The 19,394-nt window shown below is 37.2% G+C and overlaps 1 protein-coding gene across 1 annotated transcript in view; it reads left to right on the plus strand.

The window, feature by feature from the left end:
* Positions 1-13,076, plus strand: part of psmd2 (proteasome 26S subunit ubiquitin receptor, non-ATPase 2) — a 50,686-nt gene extending 37,610 nt beyond the window's left edge. Inside the window, exons 17-21 of the mRNA XM_020528187.2 lie at positions 3,425-3,593; positions 7,982-8,076; positions 8,824-8,950; positions 10,385-10,503; positions 12,655-13,076. Coding sequence (XP_020383776.1) covers positions 3,425-3,593; positions 7,982-8,076; positions 8,824-8,950; positions 10,385-10,503; positions 12,655-12,837 — 693 coding nt within the window. The 3' untranslated portion in view covers positions 12,838-13,076. The remainder of the gene's footprint in view (positions 1-3,424; positions 3,594-7,981; positions 8,077-8,823; positions 8,951-10,384; positions 10,504-12,654) is intronic.
* The last annotated feature ends 6,318 nt before the right edge of the window (positions 13,077-19,394 follow it).

The following is a 19,394-nucleotide window of genomic DNA, read 5'->3' on the forward strand; positions in this document are numbered from 1 at the left end:
TAAAGGGGCAGAATTAGGCTATTCAGCCCACCGAATCTGCTTTCCCATTTGATCATGACTATGTTTCTCAACCCCATTCTCCTGCCTCCTCCCCGTAACCTTTGATGCTATATTACTAATCAAAAACTGATCTGTCTCTTCCTTAAATGTGCTGTATGAGTTGGCCTCAGCATTCTGCGACAGAAAGTTCCACAGATTCACCCTCTGGCTGAAGAAATTCCTCCTTACCTCAGTTCTTCTCTCTGAGGTTGTCCAAGTCTCTCCTACTAGTGAAAGCACCTTCTCCTCATCCCCTCTATCCAAGCCTCTCAGCATTCCTTATGTTTCAATGAGATCCATTCCTTCATCCTTCTGAACGCTATCCAGTACATACCCAGAATCTTCAACCAAGCTGTTCATTCCTGAAATCATTCTTGTAAACCTCCTCTGGACCCCCTCCAAGGCCGGCACATCTCATCTTAGATACGAGGCCCAAACCTGCTCAATATTCCAAAAATGGACAGGCTGGAGCCGTATAGAGCCTCAGCTGTACATACCTGCTTTTGTATTCTAACCTTGTAATGACATTTCTTTTGCCTTCCTAACTGTCAACTGAATCTGCATTTTAAACCTTAAGAGAATCCTGAACTAGGTCTTCTAAGTCCCTTTGTGCTTTACATTTCTGAAGCCTTTTCCTTAGAAAATTGTCTACACTTCTATTCCTCCTGCCAAAGTGCATAAACTCACACTTTCCCACATTGTATTCCACTTGCCATTTCTTTGCCTACTCTCCTAGCCTGTCCAAGTCCTTCTGCAGTCTCGCCACTCTTTCAGGATTGTCGGTGTATAACATGAATAGTTGTGGGCCCAACACTGACCCCCGTAGCACTCCACTCGTCACCGGCATGCTTCCTGAAAAAGACCCCTTTGTCCCACTCCTCTGACTTATGCCAGTCAGCCAATTCCCTATCTGTGCCAATACCTTACCAAAACACCATGGACTCTTTATCTTATTTAGCAGCCTCCTGTGCAACATCTTGTCAAAGGTCTTCTGTAAATCCACATTGATCATGCTGTCTCTTCTGCTACATCCGCTGCACTGTCTGGAATTTTCCCTGTATTAACAACTCTGCTGCACCACGCTTTCTGTGCTTCAACTTTACTTCTGGGGCAAGAAAAGCCCATAAGCACTCAGCACCTTTCTTTCTGCACTTATCCCCATATTTCCAACTTCTTGAAGGGGAAAAGAAAAAGCTGGGAACCATATCCAATTTAAGAACCTCTGTTTCAAAATCCTGTCTTGATTCCTTAAAGGTGAACAGGTGAGCATAGGTGTCTCCAGACATATCTAAAATCTTATTATACCAAATCTTATTTTCCTTCTACAATGAGTCTGTAATTTTGCATTAAAGTACATAACACTATTGGAAGATTGCAAGCATTCACTACACCATGCCATCTCTGGGATACTATTGTGTACAAGTGATCCTATGAGGGAAAATAAAAGACTTCATACACACAACATGCTCCCTGAATTCAAGTGGGTGACCCTTTTTTCCCTACTTTGGCCCCTAGCTTTATTTGACCCATTAACAGATTGAGTTAATATAAATTCAAGTACTCTGGCAGGTAAGCCCAATGTCCTTTTACCAAGATCATTCTTGTCCTCCTTTTACAGCTAAAAATCTCAGAAAATGCTCAAAATTAACTTATTCGTCAAACTTCTGGAGCATCTTTACCTATTTCTATATGTGAAGTGCTTTTCAACTGCATTTATATAATCATGTGTATAATCATCTGATGAGTTAATCTGAATCTGGAATAAGTGATTAGACACAGAAGTTATGAATTCACAGAGAGTCTGTGATTAAAGTTGTCCCTTTTAATATTGTTTCATTTTAATGGCACTGAGCTGTTGGGACTGAGAGGGCACTGTTGTCCTGACTGCTGCCTTACAGACGTGTGAACATAGGAATTAGAAGAAGGAGTAGGTCTTTCAGTCCCCTAAGTCTTCTCCATCATTTAATAAGATCATGACTGATCTGATTGTAATCTTAAGTCTGCATTCCTGCCTTCTCCTGATGACCTTCAATCCCTTGCTTAACAAAACTTAATCTACCTCTGCTTTCAAATATTCAGATTCTGCTTTTCAGGAAGAGAGTTCCAAAGACTCATGAACCTTAGGAAAAAAAATTGCCTCGTCCCTGTTTTAAATGGTCAATTTGCGATTTTTTTTTTTTTTTTTTTTTTTTAAAAACAGTGACCCCTGGTTCTGGATTCTCCCATAAGAGAAATGTCGCCTTCTCATCTACTCTGTCAAGGACTTGTTTTTTCCATCAAGTCACCTCTTACTCTTCAAAAATATGGTGGATACAAATGCAAGCAGTCCAACTTTTCCTTGTAAGACAATACCCCATTTCAGTATTGTTTTTGTAAACCTACTTTGAACTGCCTCAAACGCTGGCGGGGGGGCAAAGCTGCTGAGCTCAGCAGTGGCCAGCTGAGAAAGGGGAATTGAAGGAGAGCTGTGAAGCTTGTGTTGTAAAAATCAGCACCTCCCCACCCCTCTGCCCCTGCCAGCAGGGGGAGCCAATAAGAACACCCAGAAATGTGCAACCAGACATCAGCAATGATGTGATCAGGAACCAGAGACAGCCTCACCAGGTGGCTTATAAAAACCATTTGGCGCAGACCCTGGACAGTGGCTCCTCGGCTCTACTCCTGGAAGGCCCATTAGAGGAGGTACCATACATAGAATGTTAGATTTTTCTTCTGTATTTGAAAATTTATTTTAAATTATTTAATTTACCAATATAGGAATTTAGCCATTTAAAGTACAGATCATGCTATGTTTCAACTTGGTGGGAACAGGTGTAATGTTTTAAAAAGATTTTCTCCTAATAAAGGACTGTACAGAACCTAATTAATGTTAATATTTGACTCTTATGGGCAATTAGTGCTTTACATTTCAGGAATGCAACCCCAGCTTTATATGAGGGCATCCTATGCTGATGTGTGTGAGACCATAAGACTGCAGTATTTGTTTAAATAATATTCAGCTCCTCTGTTCTTCCTATCAATGTGCATGTCCTCACATTTTCCCGTTTTGTATACTTACGTCAGTCCCTCTCTTGACTGAGATAGAAGAAAGTTCCAATCTTTACAGTTTGCTGAAAATCCCTAATACCTGTTAACAAGTGGGTCAGTTGTACTTACTGTGTGTTGTTATGTATTTAGAAGTCCTTCTGAGCTGTTAAGTATTAATCTTTAGCCGTTGAAGATTGCATTTGAAGAAATGCAGAAGTGATTGTCTGGTCATCCTGGTAGCTAACCATCCTTCTTAGTCGATTAGAACATTGCCCATGTAATGTACAGTATTATGAAGATAGCACTTTATACAGCAGTATATATTAAAGCTTTTATCACTGTTTTCTTTTTGTGGCAGCTAAGGTATGGTGAGCCTACTTTAAGACGTGCTGTACCATTAGCGCTGGCATTGATTTCAGTCTCTAATCCACGGTTGAGTATACTGGACACTTTGAGCAAGTTCTCTCATGATGCTGACCCAGAAGTGTCTCACAATTCTATCTTTGCAATGGGCATGGTTGGAAGTGGTGAGTAATTTGCACTGATAGTGCCAAGGCAATATTTTCTAGCTCCGTGTGAAACCTTAATGGGAATATGCCGAGTCAATTTTTAGTAATGACAAAATTAGATTTTAAATAAGCTGCCATTTCATGAAACTAAATGTTTTTTATGTTGTTTATCTCAACAGATAATTACTTAATTGAAACTCTGATTCTATACCATTGTTTTCACTGTTCTTTAAATTATTTAGCCATCTTTTATTTAAAACCTGAATACTTGGCATCGTACTGTTCTGTATACCTAAAATTCTTCGTTCAGATCTAGAGCACAATGCAAGATTAAACTGAGTTCACCAATGGGAATTCTAACAACAATAACTTCTTTAAGACACGAATTATTGCTGGCGTGACAGCAAAACATCTACCTTGCAAATCACACCAGCTGTTTTCCTTGGGAATTGTTTCTTGTCCCTAATAATAATTCAGACTGTACTTCTGTCATGTTAAATGTTAGATTTTATTGTTTGGGATAATTTTTGCTTGTGAAATGGTTTGTTTTTTATTCCTTCAGGTCTGGACATCATCTGAATTCTTCTTCTTATAGTTTGTCATTGTATAGTTCCAAGATCTTGATTTGGGTGCAACTGCCTGGAACTGATTTTTAAAAAATGGGCTTTAAATTTTAAAACTACAGGATGTCCCAAACCACTTTATAACTATTTAATGCATCATGGAACTGTTGTAATGTAGGAAATGTACAGCCAATTTACATACTAGAAACTTCATAAATGATAGTGGTCATGAATCTTTTTTTTTGGGATTGAAAGAGAGGTATTGGCCAGAGCATGAGCGATAACTCCTCAGCTGTTAGAAATAGTGTAAGGCAATCTTTTAGACCTACTTGAGAGGTCAGACAGGGTCTTGATGTAACATCTGATCCAAACGACCACGCCTCTAATATTGCAAGGCACCCTCAGTACTATGCTGAAGGTCATCTTTGATTTTGTGCTCCGCTCAAGAAGCAGAGCATAAACCCACAACCTGGTGAGTTGGGAGAATGTGCCACCAACCAAGCCATCATTGACACTTCAACTAATTAGATAGACTCAAAAAGCAGAGGGCAAATCTTTAGCTAAAGTTTCAGAAAGGATGCTCTTTGGTTTAGAACTGGGAACATAAGACTCAGGAGCAGGACTAAGTCATTCAGCCCTTTGAGCCTGTCCCACAATTCATTACTGTCATGGCTGATCTGATTGTGGTCCTGACCTCCGTTTTCTTGTATGTTGTCTAAAATCTTAGATTTTTGATAGACAAGGAGGTCAAACTAATTCAGCTTTGAATAAATTCAATGACCCAGCCTACATTGTTTTGAGAGAAAGGGAATCCCATGGACTAACTGCTTTCTAAAGGGAAAGAATTCCCATTTTGTCTTAAAAAGCCAGTATACCTAGACCCATCTGTGCCACTAAATTCCTCAATCCATCTGCTTAAATAATAAACTGCTTTTCTCTTTCTCTGGAAAAATGAGCAAGTTTGCATTTTCTTATCTTCCATCTACAAATTATTTTCACTCACTCACACTTTCAGTTTCCCTTTGCATGTCCTCTTCACAACTTGATCTCCTTTTCTTGGTGTCATCACATATTTAAGAACCATATTTTGGTGTCTTCATCGTGGTCATTGACCAAGATTGTAAACAGTTCTCAGCACTGATTTCTGTGGCACTCCAATAGTCACAGCATGCCAAGCTGAAAAAGATCCAGTATCCCTACCCTCTGCTCCCTGTTAGCTAGACAGTTCTTAACCTATGTCAACATTTTACCCCTACAACACAAACTCTTATTTTATGTAGTAACCTTTGATAAGACATCAAAAATATTTTGGAAGTCCACACACACATCTGTAATTCCTTTACCCACCTTGCTTTCAGACTCCTTCCAAAACAATGATCACTTCTATCTCGAAGGACATCGGCAGCAGCTACATGAAATCTGCATGTACCCCTCCAAGCCACTGTCCATCCTGACTTGGAAATATGTCACATTCCCTCATTGTCGTTGGGTCAAAATCTTGGAATTCCCTCCCAAGCGGTGTTGAATGTTTACCTATGACACAAGGTCTGCAGTGGTTCAAGAAGGCAGTTCACTACTATCTTTTCAAGTGCTATAGGAATAGGCTATAAATGCTAGTCTAGCCAGCAAAGCCCACATCCCAAGAATGCATTACAAAAAAAGGATTTTTGGCAGGTTATAACCAATGTCACTATTATATCTGTAGCCACTCCTTCTAAGACCTTTGGGATACAGGCCATCAGGTCTTCTGCCTTTAGAGTGAATAGCTTTCCCAGTACCTTTTCCCTCATGAAAGCAATTGTATTTAGAACTTTGAGATATTCTGTCCCTTTTTGCATTTTTGACGGACGCTGAAAATTGAACATCTTGGTTTAAATTGTGTCTGATCCTAACATCTCTATGAATCCCTTGAACCATTTCATGTTGATCTGTGCAAAGTGTTAAATGTTAATCTTTTTCTATTTGCAAGGGGAATTGTACCCTGTGATGTACACAACCCTCAACTTTGAGTTCTTATTCCTGGAATATCCTTATGACTCGGACAAGTGATTGATATGACATGTCTTCCTGTGTTGAGTGCAGTGAATTACTCTGTACTATGCCTAGCTCAGTTTTCTGCCCAAATACTTAAAATTTAAATAGTCTCTTGAAGCACTAAAGATGTCTGGGAAGCCAAGCTATAACAAATTAATTCAGATCACTATCACACACATCCTATTAAGTAATAGCAAAAGTAAGTATATCATGCAGGTCAAAATGTAGCATTGAAATCAATCCCCAGTTTTTCTTTAAAACACCAATTTGCCTTTGCTATTAGCTCTCTGGTATTGATTCAAGTAATCATTCTTCACATAAAAGGGTTTTTTTGTTGGTAGCTTGATCCTTTCTTCAATTGAGCTTGAAATTGTGCTGCAGCTTGACATGGATAACACTTAACTGCCCTCTGAAATTGCCTAACAAGCTATTCAGTTCAAGGGTAATTAGTTCTGAGGAAGGGTCACTGGACCCAAAACGTTAACTCTGATTTTTTTTCTTCACAGATGCTGCCAGACCTGCTGAGCTTATCCAGCAACTTCTAGCCTTGTCGGCAATGTCTGCATCTTATGAGAGAATAGAGAAAAATGCAGTCTCCCTTATTTATTTATTTTTATGGCCCAAGCTATTTGTGGTGTGACAAAGTACTGTATTTAAAATAAGTCAGTTTTGCAGGTGCAGTGTGCCAATGCACTGACAAGGTTAAAGTCACTTGGATGTGAATTGAATATCATACCACGCAGAGATCGAATAACTCTGGGTTTTCTATTGATAGCATATACGGAACCATTCATGTGTTTGGTGAAGTTATAATTGTTACATGCTACTTTATAATAATTACTTATGCACAATTCTACTTAGTTGTTCCATTGTTGTCCCATTATGCATACCAAAGGAACGGCCACTCGTTCTGTAATTTTTTGAAAACGGCTCACTAGATTATATTTTGATAGTAACACATTGTTTGCACATTGTAATTTGTAATTAAATGTACATATCACATTCTGAAAGAAGTAAAATTTGTTAAATGCTGCTGTAACTTTTTTAGTTTAGTTCAGTTGACCTCTTTCCATCTGAATTAGATGGTCATTTGTTAGTTTCAAGTACGGACTTGTGCAAGTGATCTAGGTGAATCGTAGTTGCAATACTGAATTGTCAGAGGTGTAGTTTTCAGGTGAGGCTTTAATTTTAGGTCCAACTGTTTAGTTGAATATGAATTAACTAATAACACTATTCAAGAAGGAGCAGTACAATTTGCCAGTATCCTTGCTTCCATTTCTTCCTCAGCTGAATTTATCATGTCAACTATGGCTCATTTCTTTGAGTTACAAAGTTGTGTGTTCAAGCTGCAAGACATTCATCTAGGCTGACACACAATGCAATACTGAAGGCAAGCTGCACTGTCTGTTGAGGAAAAGGAATAGAGAAGTTATATCCATGTACTGGCCAAAATTTATAGCTCAGTCATCATCATGATGAATAATTACCCAGTCGTCATCACTTTGCTGCCTTGAGGGAGCTTCTGTGCACACATTGTTTGCTGTGTTTCCTCCATTTAACAGTGCTTCAAAAGTTCTTTAGCTATGAAGTATTCTGAGACATCCGACATAAGTCACTAAATAAATAGCAGTATTTCTTTCAAATTATCTGGTTACTTATTCTTTGGCTGTTTGTGGAACCTTGTATGCAAATTGAGTTTCCAATATAAAAAATTGCAGTTTAAAGCTTTTCATGATGGTGAAGGTGTTATGGAATGCTCTATAAACATTAGCTCTTAATTCTCAAGTTGACAATTCCTTCTATTTACAGGTACTAACAATGCCAGGTTGGCAGCCATGCTGAGACAGTTAGCACAGTATCATGCCAAGGATCCAAATAACCTTTTTATGGTTCGAATAGCACAGGTGGGTACACAGTTACTCCGATTCATAATTATAAACTAATCTATCATTTAAGATAGAATCATAGATTCTCTCCAGTGTGGAAGCAGGCCATTTGAAGCTGTCCATGGGCAAATGGTTCCTAACATTCATTGACCAGATTCATGTGAATAATAGCCCTTTGAAGTTACAGTAGTAACTCATAGAAGCCAGTATGTTGCACCAATGAAACAGTATACAGTACCAAAAGTCAGGTGTCTCCAGAAAATGACATAATTATCTGGGGTAGGTAACTGAAACAGCTGTTAACTTTTTGTACTAGAATAGATTAAATTTTATACGTGGTTAGTGGAAGACAATTAGCTATAAAATTAATTTTAGTGAGTATTATGCCATGAGTAGTAAATGTGCAGTTTCCCTGTGGTTTGATGGGTTATTTACTTGAGTTCAGGAGTCATGAACATGTTTATTTTTAATGGTAATGCTTTCTTCCCTTTTTAATTGAGACAATAGGTGGAATAGCTTGATTGACTGGAAGGGAACGTGATAGTAGCCATCTTGCCTTATGGCAAGCCAACACAGCATTTGGCAGCTGTTTGTCAAACTACAGTCGGAACTATTTTCTTAACATAAAGTCAGAATGACTATTTCACGTTTGACTAAAGATGAAATTGTGTTAATTGCCAGTATTGTACGTTTCATTGGAGTAATATATATCAAAAGAAAACAAAGTATTTAAAACTTAAATTTGTTTTGTATTCCTGTGTATAGGGTTTGACTCACCTTGGAAAGGGAACACTCACATTGTGTCCATATCACAGTGACAGACAACTAATGAGCCAAGTGGCAGTGGCTGGTCTTCTCACTGTACTAGTCTCTTTCCTTGACGTGAAGAACAGTAAGTTTTGTTCAGTTTAATTTACAGAGCTCTACATGGTTGATAACATTCATAGTAACATTTTAATGACTAGCGTGTATCATGTGCTTACAGAATTTTTAAACTCTTTGAAGTTTTGTAGGAGAAGTAAAGGTTATGTATTAACACCTTTTAGCAATTTTTCAAGTCTTTTCACCTGTTCCCTTTTGGATTTGGGATTGGATCAAAATTTAGACAGTTCTAGCAGTGCAGCAGATTAAGCCTAATGACATACACCCACTGAATATTTTGTCAATCTATTATCAAGCCTGATAGCTATTTTAATCAACCTATTTGGACATGAAGTAACGACACACCTCCAGGGTACATAGGACCTGAACCTTGACCTGCCACTTACACTGCATCACAGGAGCCCAAAGAAACTTGCCTTCTCTTTAGTGCCCCGGAGCACTAAGATATCATGTTGAGTCTGACATGAGAATTGACGTATTTAGCATCACCTTTAAGTGGTAACATACTTAGTTTTTTTTAAAAGTGTTTGTTTTTATTGGCATAATCACCTAATACACATCTGTGTGTATGTAACTTTCAATTTTCAGAAGCATTCACACCGCATTTTGTGTTACTATAAAGAGAAAATTGGATGAACTTTTTAGCTTTTATTTTCTCTCCCCATGTTTGCTGCCGGACCTACTTGAGGCTTCAAGCTTTTCAATATTTTACCTTTTGTTTTTTTATCTTATCTGGTTTAAATATTTGCAGAGGGTTGGCAAGAAGTGAACAATCTGAATTGAAATTTCAGTACTATATAAATGCTGTCAGTTGTTACATATAATCAAATACATTTGTTATTTACTTCATTTTAATACAACACTACAATTATTCTTTAGCTTTAAAAGCAGTAGTCACATCTAACTTAGGTAAATTTTAATCATCACAAATCTGAGCCTCAATAACTAATGTACAAAACAGTATAGACATTTCAGGTCAATAACTGTTGTCAGAACTTTCATCAATTCAGATGCAGTTTTCTGTTTTTATTTCAGTTTTTAGCATCCACAGTATTTTAATACATTGATTGTCTAAAGGATTTGAACCAGGGTAAAGTGAAAAGTTTTTATAACGTAGCTGAATTGGTTACTAAAACAAGGTTTACATCTAGAAGACACACTGTTAAAAAGGAACATAACACCCGTTCACAGTCGAATAAGTAAAGGAATAAACCCAGACTTTTGCAATTAATTTAAACAATTTATAAACATTATTTATTTAACTAGGCAGCAACCATTGGAAAAGGAAGAAGAGACATTTATGCTTGGCCATTTTTGGGTATACATTTATGCGGACTTGACTAACTCAAATTTCCATTTGTTGGAAAATGTAGAAAATCAAAATACTTGTAGAATTAGCAATTAATATGCAATATGATTTCAGAATGAATCTGTTTATTTACAGTAATTCTTGGAAAGTCCCATTATATTCTTTATGGGCTGGTTGCTGCAATGCAGCCTCGTATGCTAGTTACATTTGATGAAGAGCTCCAACCATTGCCAGTGTCAGTTCGTGTTGGCCAGGTATGAAACTGAAAGTTTGTTACATTAATTAAAGCTGTGAACTTTATTTTGTAATCTTCTCCAAGAATGCAAACTAATTAGCAAAATGATTAGCTTTCTTGTGAAGGGAGTGTTTAGTCTATTCAAAATATAAATGCTAAAGTAAAGCAGTATTGAGTTGTCTACATTCATAAGAATGCTGCTACAATTGCTTTGGTTTAGTGCTATCTGCATTGGAACAGAAGGATGTGATTTCATATCCTCTTGAGTTCCTGACTACATCTGGAAAAATTAGTTGAGAATTTTGAGCAAGTTAACTGCTCAGAATTCTCAAAAGGGAAGATAAGAAGGTTCAAACATTGGCAATTTCAGAATTCTGAGTCTTAAATATTTTAATACTTCAGAACCTTTGGAAACCAGCATAGCAATACAAATCTCCACCAGCAAACCTGGCGAAAGATTGAAAAGTTTGGGAAAATTATCATTCCAACAAAAGCAGAACTTTAAGGTGCACTTTTTTGTAGATAGCATTGTGCAAGACAACTCAAGACACCATATGTACTATCAGCACGTTCAAGAGAAAGAGTTGATTATGCCGTAGAGTCAGAGTAATACACACAGAAACGGAGCCTTTGGTCCAACTCAGTTGCACCAAGTAGACATCCCAATCTGACCTAATCCCATTTGCCAGCATTTGGCCCATATCCTTCTAAACCCTTCCTATTCCTATATCCCATCTAGAGGCCTTTTAAGTGTTCTAATTGTACCCATCTCCACTACTTCCTCTGGCAGCTCATTCCACAAGTGCACCACGCTCTACATGAAAATGTTACGCCTCAAGTCCTTTTCAAATCTTTCCCCTCTCAGCTTAAGCCTGTGACCTCAAAATACATCCCAACCCCTATACTCAATGTTCTAACCAATAAAAGCAAGCGTGCTAAAAGCCTTCATCACGACAGTATCTACTTGTGACTCCACTTTCAAGGAACTGTACACCTGCCCCCCAGGTCTCTTTGTTTGGCAACACTCCCCAGGGCCCTGCCATTAACTGCACAAGTCCTGCCCTGATTTGTCTTACCAAAATGCAACACCTACATTTATCTAAGTTGAACTGCATTTGCCACTCCTCGGCCCATTGTCCCATCTGATCAAGGTTCTGGTGTAATCTGAAGTAATGTTCTTCACTGTCTACTCCACCACCTATTTTGATGTCATCTTCAACTTCGTAACTATGCCTCCTAAATTCACATCCAAATCATTTAAATAAATTATGAAAACAAGTAGACCCAGCACCAATCTTTGTGTCATACGGATAGTCACAGGCTTCCAGTCTGAAAAGCAATCCACCACCACCACCACCCTCTGACTCCTACATTCAAGCCAATTTTATATCCAATTGACTAGTTCCTCCGAATCCCATGTGGTCTCACCTTAATAACCAGTCTACCACGCAGAAGCTTGTCAAATACATTGCTGAAGTCCATATAGACAAATATCTACTGCTCTGCCTTTTCAATCTTCTTTGTCACCTCTTCAGAAAACTCAATCAGCTGAGTGTGACATGCTTTCCCACACACAAAGCCATGTTGACCATCCCTAATCACGCTTTGTGTTTCCAAATGCATGTAAATCCTGTCCCTCAGAATTCCATCCAACAACTTAACCACCACTGATGTAAGCCTCACCGGTCTATAGTTCTTTGGCTTTTCCTTATATCCTTTTTTAAACAGTGGCACTGGTGATAGCCAAACTCCACTCTTCCTGCTGTTGATTTAGGCACAATTCTAACACTTAGAAGCAATTACGTTATTAACATAATTTAAACTGCTTTTCCTATGCAATTTTATTTAATATTCTCATATTTTATACAGTGATGTGCCATATTAGTAATATGATCCGAGTTTTGTTTCCATAATTGCTCTCATAGCAATCTTGAATGGCTTATAGACTATTCTTTTCCTGTTCTATTCCAGCTTTAGTGAAGGGGAAACTTGGAAAAATCTTAGGGATCACCTGATGCAATTCTCCCACATCACTCAGTGCTGATAATATTAGAAACATTTGAACTGTTGGCTTGACTGAATTCTTAACTTGGATGATGGAGGGCTGATAATCTAAATTGAGTGTTAAATTGTTGGAAAAGATCTCTTCATTCCTCTCGTTGTGTTTCAGGCTGTAGATGTTGTAGGCCAAGCAGGGAAGCCCAAGACCATCACAGGATTCCAGACGCACACTACACCTGTGCTGTTAGCACATGGCGAAAGAGCTGAATTAGCAACAGAAGAGTATGTGCCGCTAACTCCAATCCTTGAGGGGTTTGTCATTTTACGCAAAAATCCCAATTATAGCATGTAGCATGTGGTTAATTCTTGGTGCTTTGTACATGGAGTTTCTTTTAGAGTAGTCACCATCCATCCTCAAAAAATACTGTGGGTCCATCAATAAAATATGGTCATCAGTCTACTCTTGAGCCAGTTTTAAATATTGGTTCCGAACTTCTATATTTTATATTACTTTACCGCATGATGGATGTACTTCATTAAATTTTGTTATGAAGCAGCAATATCTAAATAAAGTTATTTCTTGTCCACCAATAGTGATATTTGTAATGTAGTCTTTTGCATTAATTGTTCATGCTTATATTGCATATTTAAATGGTAGACGTTACTAATATATTGAATGTAAACTAACTAATTTAAACTTCATTCTTTACTGGTTTGCCCATTATACTCCTTAACATAAGGATAAGACATAGAAAGCAGGGAACAGGAGTCGGCTATTTAACTCCTTGAGCCTGTTCTCCCATTCTTTTGAGATTGTGGCTGATCTGTGACTCAGTTTTTACCTTTCCTCTATATACATTTTATACCTTTTGGTTATTAATCTCAAATTCAAAATGAGCAGTTAATCTATCATAAATTGCTGTTCACTGAAGAAACTTCAATTTTTTTTTGCCACCCTTAGTATAAATGTGTCCTAATTTTGTTCCTAAAGGATCTAGTTCTTACATTTTAACTGTGTCTCTAGTCTTAGATTCCCCAAATTTATATCTATTAACACTGTCTGTGCCCCTTAATATCTTAGAAGTATAAATTTAAATTGAATCCTCCATTAATCTTCAAATCCAAGTGTGTACAGTCCTAATTTGAGGAACCTTTCATCATAATTTAATTCTGAGACCAGTATCATTTTGCTAGTGTTACACTGCCTCCAATATCCTTCCTCAAGTGTGATTCAGTGCTTTATATAATTTTAGCGTAACTTCCACCTCCTATTTTAAGTCCTCTTAAAAATGATTTTAAATAGAAGTTTTCTGCAATTGAACAGTTGAAATATACATTTGCTCACCAAGGCTCCTTCAGCAATACCTTCCAAACTTTTTACCATCAAGAATAACAAAAGGCAGCAGATGCATGGGACCACCACTGCCTGTAAGTTTTTCGACAAGCAACACACCATCCTGCCTTGGAATTACATCACCATTCCTTCACTGTCACTGGATCCAAATCTGGCTACTTCCAGCACTGAGTGTTCCCATATCCCAAGGACTGCTTTTTGTAGTCAAAAACTCCCTACCACCTTCTCCAAGACAATTAGGGATGATCAATAAATGTTAGCCTTGCCAGTGACACCTATATAGAACATAGAACAGTACAGGCCCTTCAGCCCACGATGTTGTGCCGAACTTTTACCCTAATCCTAAGGTCTATGTAACCTCCACCCCTACCTTATACTATTAACAACTTTTCAGAAAGTTGATGTTTTTCTTTGCTGCTTGTCATTGTTACATGATTTGTGATGGAAAATAAGTAAATATCAGTGGGGAAAGGGTTTGGCTTAATTACAGTGGACCCCATTCCTGATTGTCAGTAATTTTGAACTGTTTTGCTCTGAGGTTTTTTATTGATTTTGAATATATGTTGAGATCAGTTTGAGCACATTATGACTTCTCTGTATGTAATATTTAATTCACATTTCTGTATGAATACTATAATTTGTGAAAGCAGCATTTTTGATGTAATTGTTAATTTTACCACATATACGGATATGAAAATGGCCAGAGCAGGTTTAATTCTGCATTGAAGTGAAATATTCTCCAGTTAGTACCTAAAAATTAAAGATTCATAATTTACCTTCTAATTCCAGAGAAACTATTTTCTTATGGAAAATGCTATTAGCTTATAAATGCTCAGATTAATAAAACTCATGGCTAGCACTTAATAATGTAAGTAGCTTTTGAAGGTGAGATTTATATTACTGCAAGACCTTTTAATCTCCCGCCCAGAAATGACGCAACAAAAGCTGTGAAGTTTCATTCCTGCGAGTAGTAAATTGGTCCAAGAGGTTTTTTGTTAAAACTTTCTCCCTCCTCCTCCTTCATTTCCTTGTATTGAATTTGAATCTAATTCACCACATTTTCTTGCCTCTCCTTCCTTTGTTTCACTATCCTTAAATCCAATGAAGGGTCTAGGCCCGAAACGTCAGCCTCTCTGCTCCTATGATGCTGCTTGGCCTGCTGTGTTCATCCAGCCCTGCACCTTGTTGTCTCGGTTAAAAAGTAGGTTTGTTGTTTCGTTCATTCACCAAATATCTCTGTGTCATTATCAGCTCATTTATGAACACAGCTTGATGCCTTGTTCCACAAATTTTAGGCCATCATGTTTACACATAAACCTGGGACTTGAAACTGAAACACAATATTGAATGTTCATGTTAGAGTTAGTAGCAGTGGATTAAAGGGTATTGATAGTGCACCATTACTTGGAGGTGATAGCTGATTTCTAAAGATGGTGTGCTTGCATGTTGTGCTAAACATAAATGTGTGGAATAAAAGTGACTTTCTCCTTTCACAGTTCACTTATTTAATGTACCATGGGTGTGCTGAAAGGGTGATGAGTTGAAACTGAGTTATTAATTCTCATACTATTATTATTCAACATCACCCAACTACTCCAGTCAGATTCGGCTTTCCCAACTTGGTGAGAAGCAAACCATTGTTTCATGATGAATAGAATTTTGTGTCTGCCTTGTATGATGCAAGGCATCTGATTTTGTATATAGATATATTTTAAAATCATTTAATTTTAGAGTTTTGTATTTGAACTAATGATGTGGGTTTTGGTCTGTATGTATGAAGGGATTTAATGATCAGCTTGTCTGGTTTCCTGGAGCCATGTTTAGTTTTAACCAGTATGAAAGAAAAACATCTTAGGTGATTATGGGAACTTTATCTTTGGGAGAGTTTTATGAGCGGATGGAGTATTGAGAAGCTTTAGCTTGCTTTCTGTTTAAAAGAATCAGAATTTTTCTTTTGGCTGGGGAAGAACCCATACTTTTGAAAGCTTTTGCTTTTCAATTCAGAGTTCTTATGGAAGTTAGATATGTGAAATAGGTTCTCCTGATGAGAGAAGATAGTTTAGAACTGTTAGGAAATGGACAAACTCACTGTAAGGAATTTCGTTTGCAAGTTCTAGACCTGAAGCATTTGGCTAGAACGCTGAAGGGGTTATTCAAAGCAGAGAACATCTGAGCTCAGTTGTGTCAATACTCAAGGAACTAATCTACCACACTGTCAAGACCAGGAACTAAAAAAAGCAGTTAAGCCTATAGATAAGATTGAGGGGTGAACTCTCTCTGGTGTTTTGGTACTATAATGTGGTGATATTGGGATGATGGGATTTTGTTGTGTTCAATCTTTGAAGTGAAGTTATATGTAAATACCTAGATTTATTCTATTTTATCATTTCTTTTGCTTAATAAACTTCTGTTTTATTGTTAAAACTAAATCTGCAATATTGTATGCTTATGTTTCAGTGAAAGATTACCATGTTAATTTATTTTAGAAAAGGGTTTATCAAGGCAGATTTCAGCCTGGAATCTGTCTTGTCCTGTAATAATATCAGTTGGAATCATAACACTTGCCATCTTGTGTTGATTTTTAACTGAGTAAATGTTCTACCATGACTTCATATGCAAACCGAATCACAGACCAAGGTGATGAAAGAGATAACAAGGTGTAGAGCTGGATGAACACAGCAGGCCAAGCAGCATCAGAGGAGCAGGAAGGCTGACGTTTCGGGCCTAGACCCTCCTTCAGAAAAAAAAGGTGTCTAATATGTATCATTTTAGGAATTTGTGGTGTTTTAAGAGAGGCAGTGTGTTTTGGTTACTGCTGTGAAGTTTTTTTTTAAATCAAAGGCGAACAAGTTGTTATGGAATAGTGACCTAAATACTTTATTGCTCAAAGCATGCTACTTTATGTACTGTTCATGGAAAATGTTTACACTGTTGAGATTATGATAAACTAAAATGTATTTAAGGTCACTAGCTTTATTTTCAGTTGAGAAACAAGTTTTTTTTCAGTTCAGAGCATGGCAGAGTTGAGTTCAGAAGCAAGTTTAGTTTTTCTTTCCTCACAGGGGTTCAAGATTGCCAGTTACCCCAACAGAAGTGTCTAATTTGTGAAGCTTCCAGGCCCAGAGTTGGATGGAAATATGCAAATTATTAGAATCGAGAAAGTTTAGACTCTGATTTGTGAAACAGCTGACACTGAAAGGAATCATCAAATTGTCTCTGTAGTCCATGGGAAAGAACCTGGAAGGAGTTACTTAAGTAAGAAGCTGAAAAGTTCAGATAGGAGTACAATTTCTCTGGAATTGTCTCTAATGGACTATGATGGGAAACAGGTTAATTTTTTTTAATGTTTGTATCAAAATCTTTCTCACTTATGCTTTTATATAGTTTAGTCTGTTTTCTTTTGTGTAATAAACTTAGAGGTTTTTTTTTTAAACTAAAGAATATCTACAACCTTGTGTAAATATGTTTATTATTAACCACCATGTTAGTTAATTTACAACTTAAACACAATCAATGAAGCCAGGTTTCATTCTGGGATCTGACTTGTCAGTAGTATCATCATGTAGAATCATAACATGAGGCATCTGCAGGAGGTTTATACCTGCTTGATCCCGTTCCAATTCAGGGTTCATGTATTGCACTAACCAGTGGGACATAGCGGGATCAGGAACTTGGGCTGCTTTTTGCTCCTTCTCTAGCCAAGCAATGTTAAGGATAATTTTAGCCTATGATTGCTGATGTATATAGAGCTAATACAGCATAAGTCACTGTTCAAACATGTTGCCATTAGGTTTTGCATTACTTGGGTAAAGATATCTTTCTATACTATTTAAGGCATTAGAGGACATTTACATTTATTTTTGTCTATCTTGTTTTCCTATCATTTTCACCTCTTCTGGTATAGCATTATGATCTTTCCAGTGAAAAAACACAACTTAGGTCTGATCCATTTTGGAACTTGGAAGTCCAAGCCTGGTTACTATCAATGCAGCTCTGCTTTGAATTTCCTCACTCAGCCCAATGTTCTTTGAACTGATGGAATATATCAAAAATGACCTTGAATGTGATCTGTCGAAGGTTAGAATAACTTGTTTTGACTTGTGCTCAAAAGTCCTTGAGATGCATCCTTGTGTTTACTCGTATGTGATTTTGTGGTTAATTCTGATAACAGCTATACGTTGACTGGGAAATTTCAGTGAATAAAAATTCACACACATGCTTCCTTTTGCACATTTGCTAATTGACAATACAGTTTGAAAAGAAACTGTAATATAAACCCTATTAGTCCTTTCATAGCTTTCAGATTAATTGGTCCACGTTTCTCTAAATGGGTAGCGCCTCTCATTTGTCAACCATGTATCTGTGTCAAGACTTTTGAACTCTGCTCCTATTTAAGTACAATGTAGCATGAATTCTGAACATTATCTCTCACTTTGACCTTGCACTGAAACAAGGAGTAACCTTGAGCTAGGATAAGCAAAGGAAAAGCTTGATTGCAATTTCATGACTACAGCTGGAAAATGAGTATGTTAGGTAAAAGCAAAATTGGCTGAACAGAGTCATTGCCGTTCTCCTCTCTCTTCTGCCTTCCCTTAGTTGGGGGTTGAACTGCTACTCAATTTTTTTCAGGCTTTGGTATTTTCCATGGAACTTTGTAGCACAAAAAGAGCCTATTGTATCCATTAGCTGTCTGAAAAGAGAATGTGTTTAATACCATTCACCTGTTCTTCCCCTTTCCTTGCTCTTTTAATGGTGTTTGCATCACTGTTTTGATGGGGTGACCTGTGACTTCTCAACCCTCTGCTTTCTACCATCTAATATTACCCATTCCAGAAAATATTTGACACATTAAGTTTTGATACAAAGAATTAAGTCTAGGATCTATGAAGAGAAAATCTCGTCATAAAATGGGTGAATTGCAAATGCATTTTAAACTTAGAAGATAGTGAATCCTCAATAGATTAATCCGGTTTCTTCAAATTTGCAGACAAATAGGGATCCTTTCATTTTTGTCAACTAGATATCTGATTTTTCCGAATTAACTTAGTGGGAAATCCACACAAGTTAATCATTTCCCTGATTTTTAAAAGTAGTACACTCTCTGGGACACACTCTACTTACATAATTGCAGAGATTGAAAGATAAGATCAGCAACAACCATGCTGGGAACTTGCCTGTATGTAAAGGGGTATTGCTGAAGTTTAACTAGTTGTTTTAAAAAAAACTCATCAGTGCAGCACTATGGGAAACATAATTAATGTAAGCAATCGGTGAATATTGAACTGGTGTAACAGTACTATGTATTTTAACTTTTCTATTAATTTGTTAGGCACTGTCATGTCCAAGGAATGCAACATAAGCACTTGAGTATGGTGGATGTCTCCTGTCCCAAATAGGATATCATCTGATATTAGGTGTGATCTCTTTCAACTTATTGTTCTTCAGAGATGTCAATTTTGTATGAGATTTAATGCTTATGATTGGTGTTTTTTGTGCTTTGAAGAATGATATGTTTGTATGATGATTTGCAAATCATACTTAGCACTAATCATTAG

This window comes from Rhincodon typus, chromosome 13 (assembly GCF_021869965.1).
Source record: "Rhincodon typus isolate 14 chromosome 13, sRhiTyp1.1, whole genome shotgun sequence".
NCBI classification, from domain to species: Eukaryota; Metazoa; Chordata; class Chondrichthyes; order Orectolobiformes; family Rhincodontidae; genus Rhincodon; species Rhincodon typus.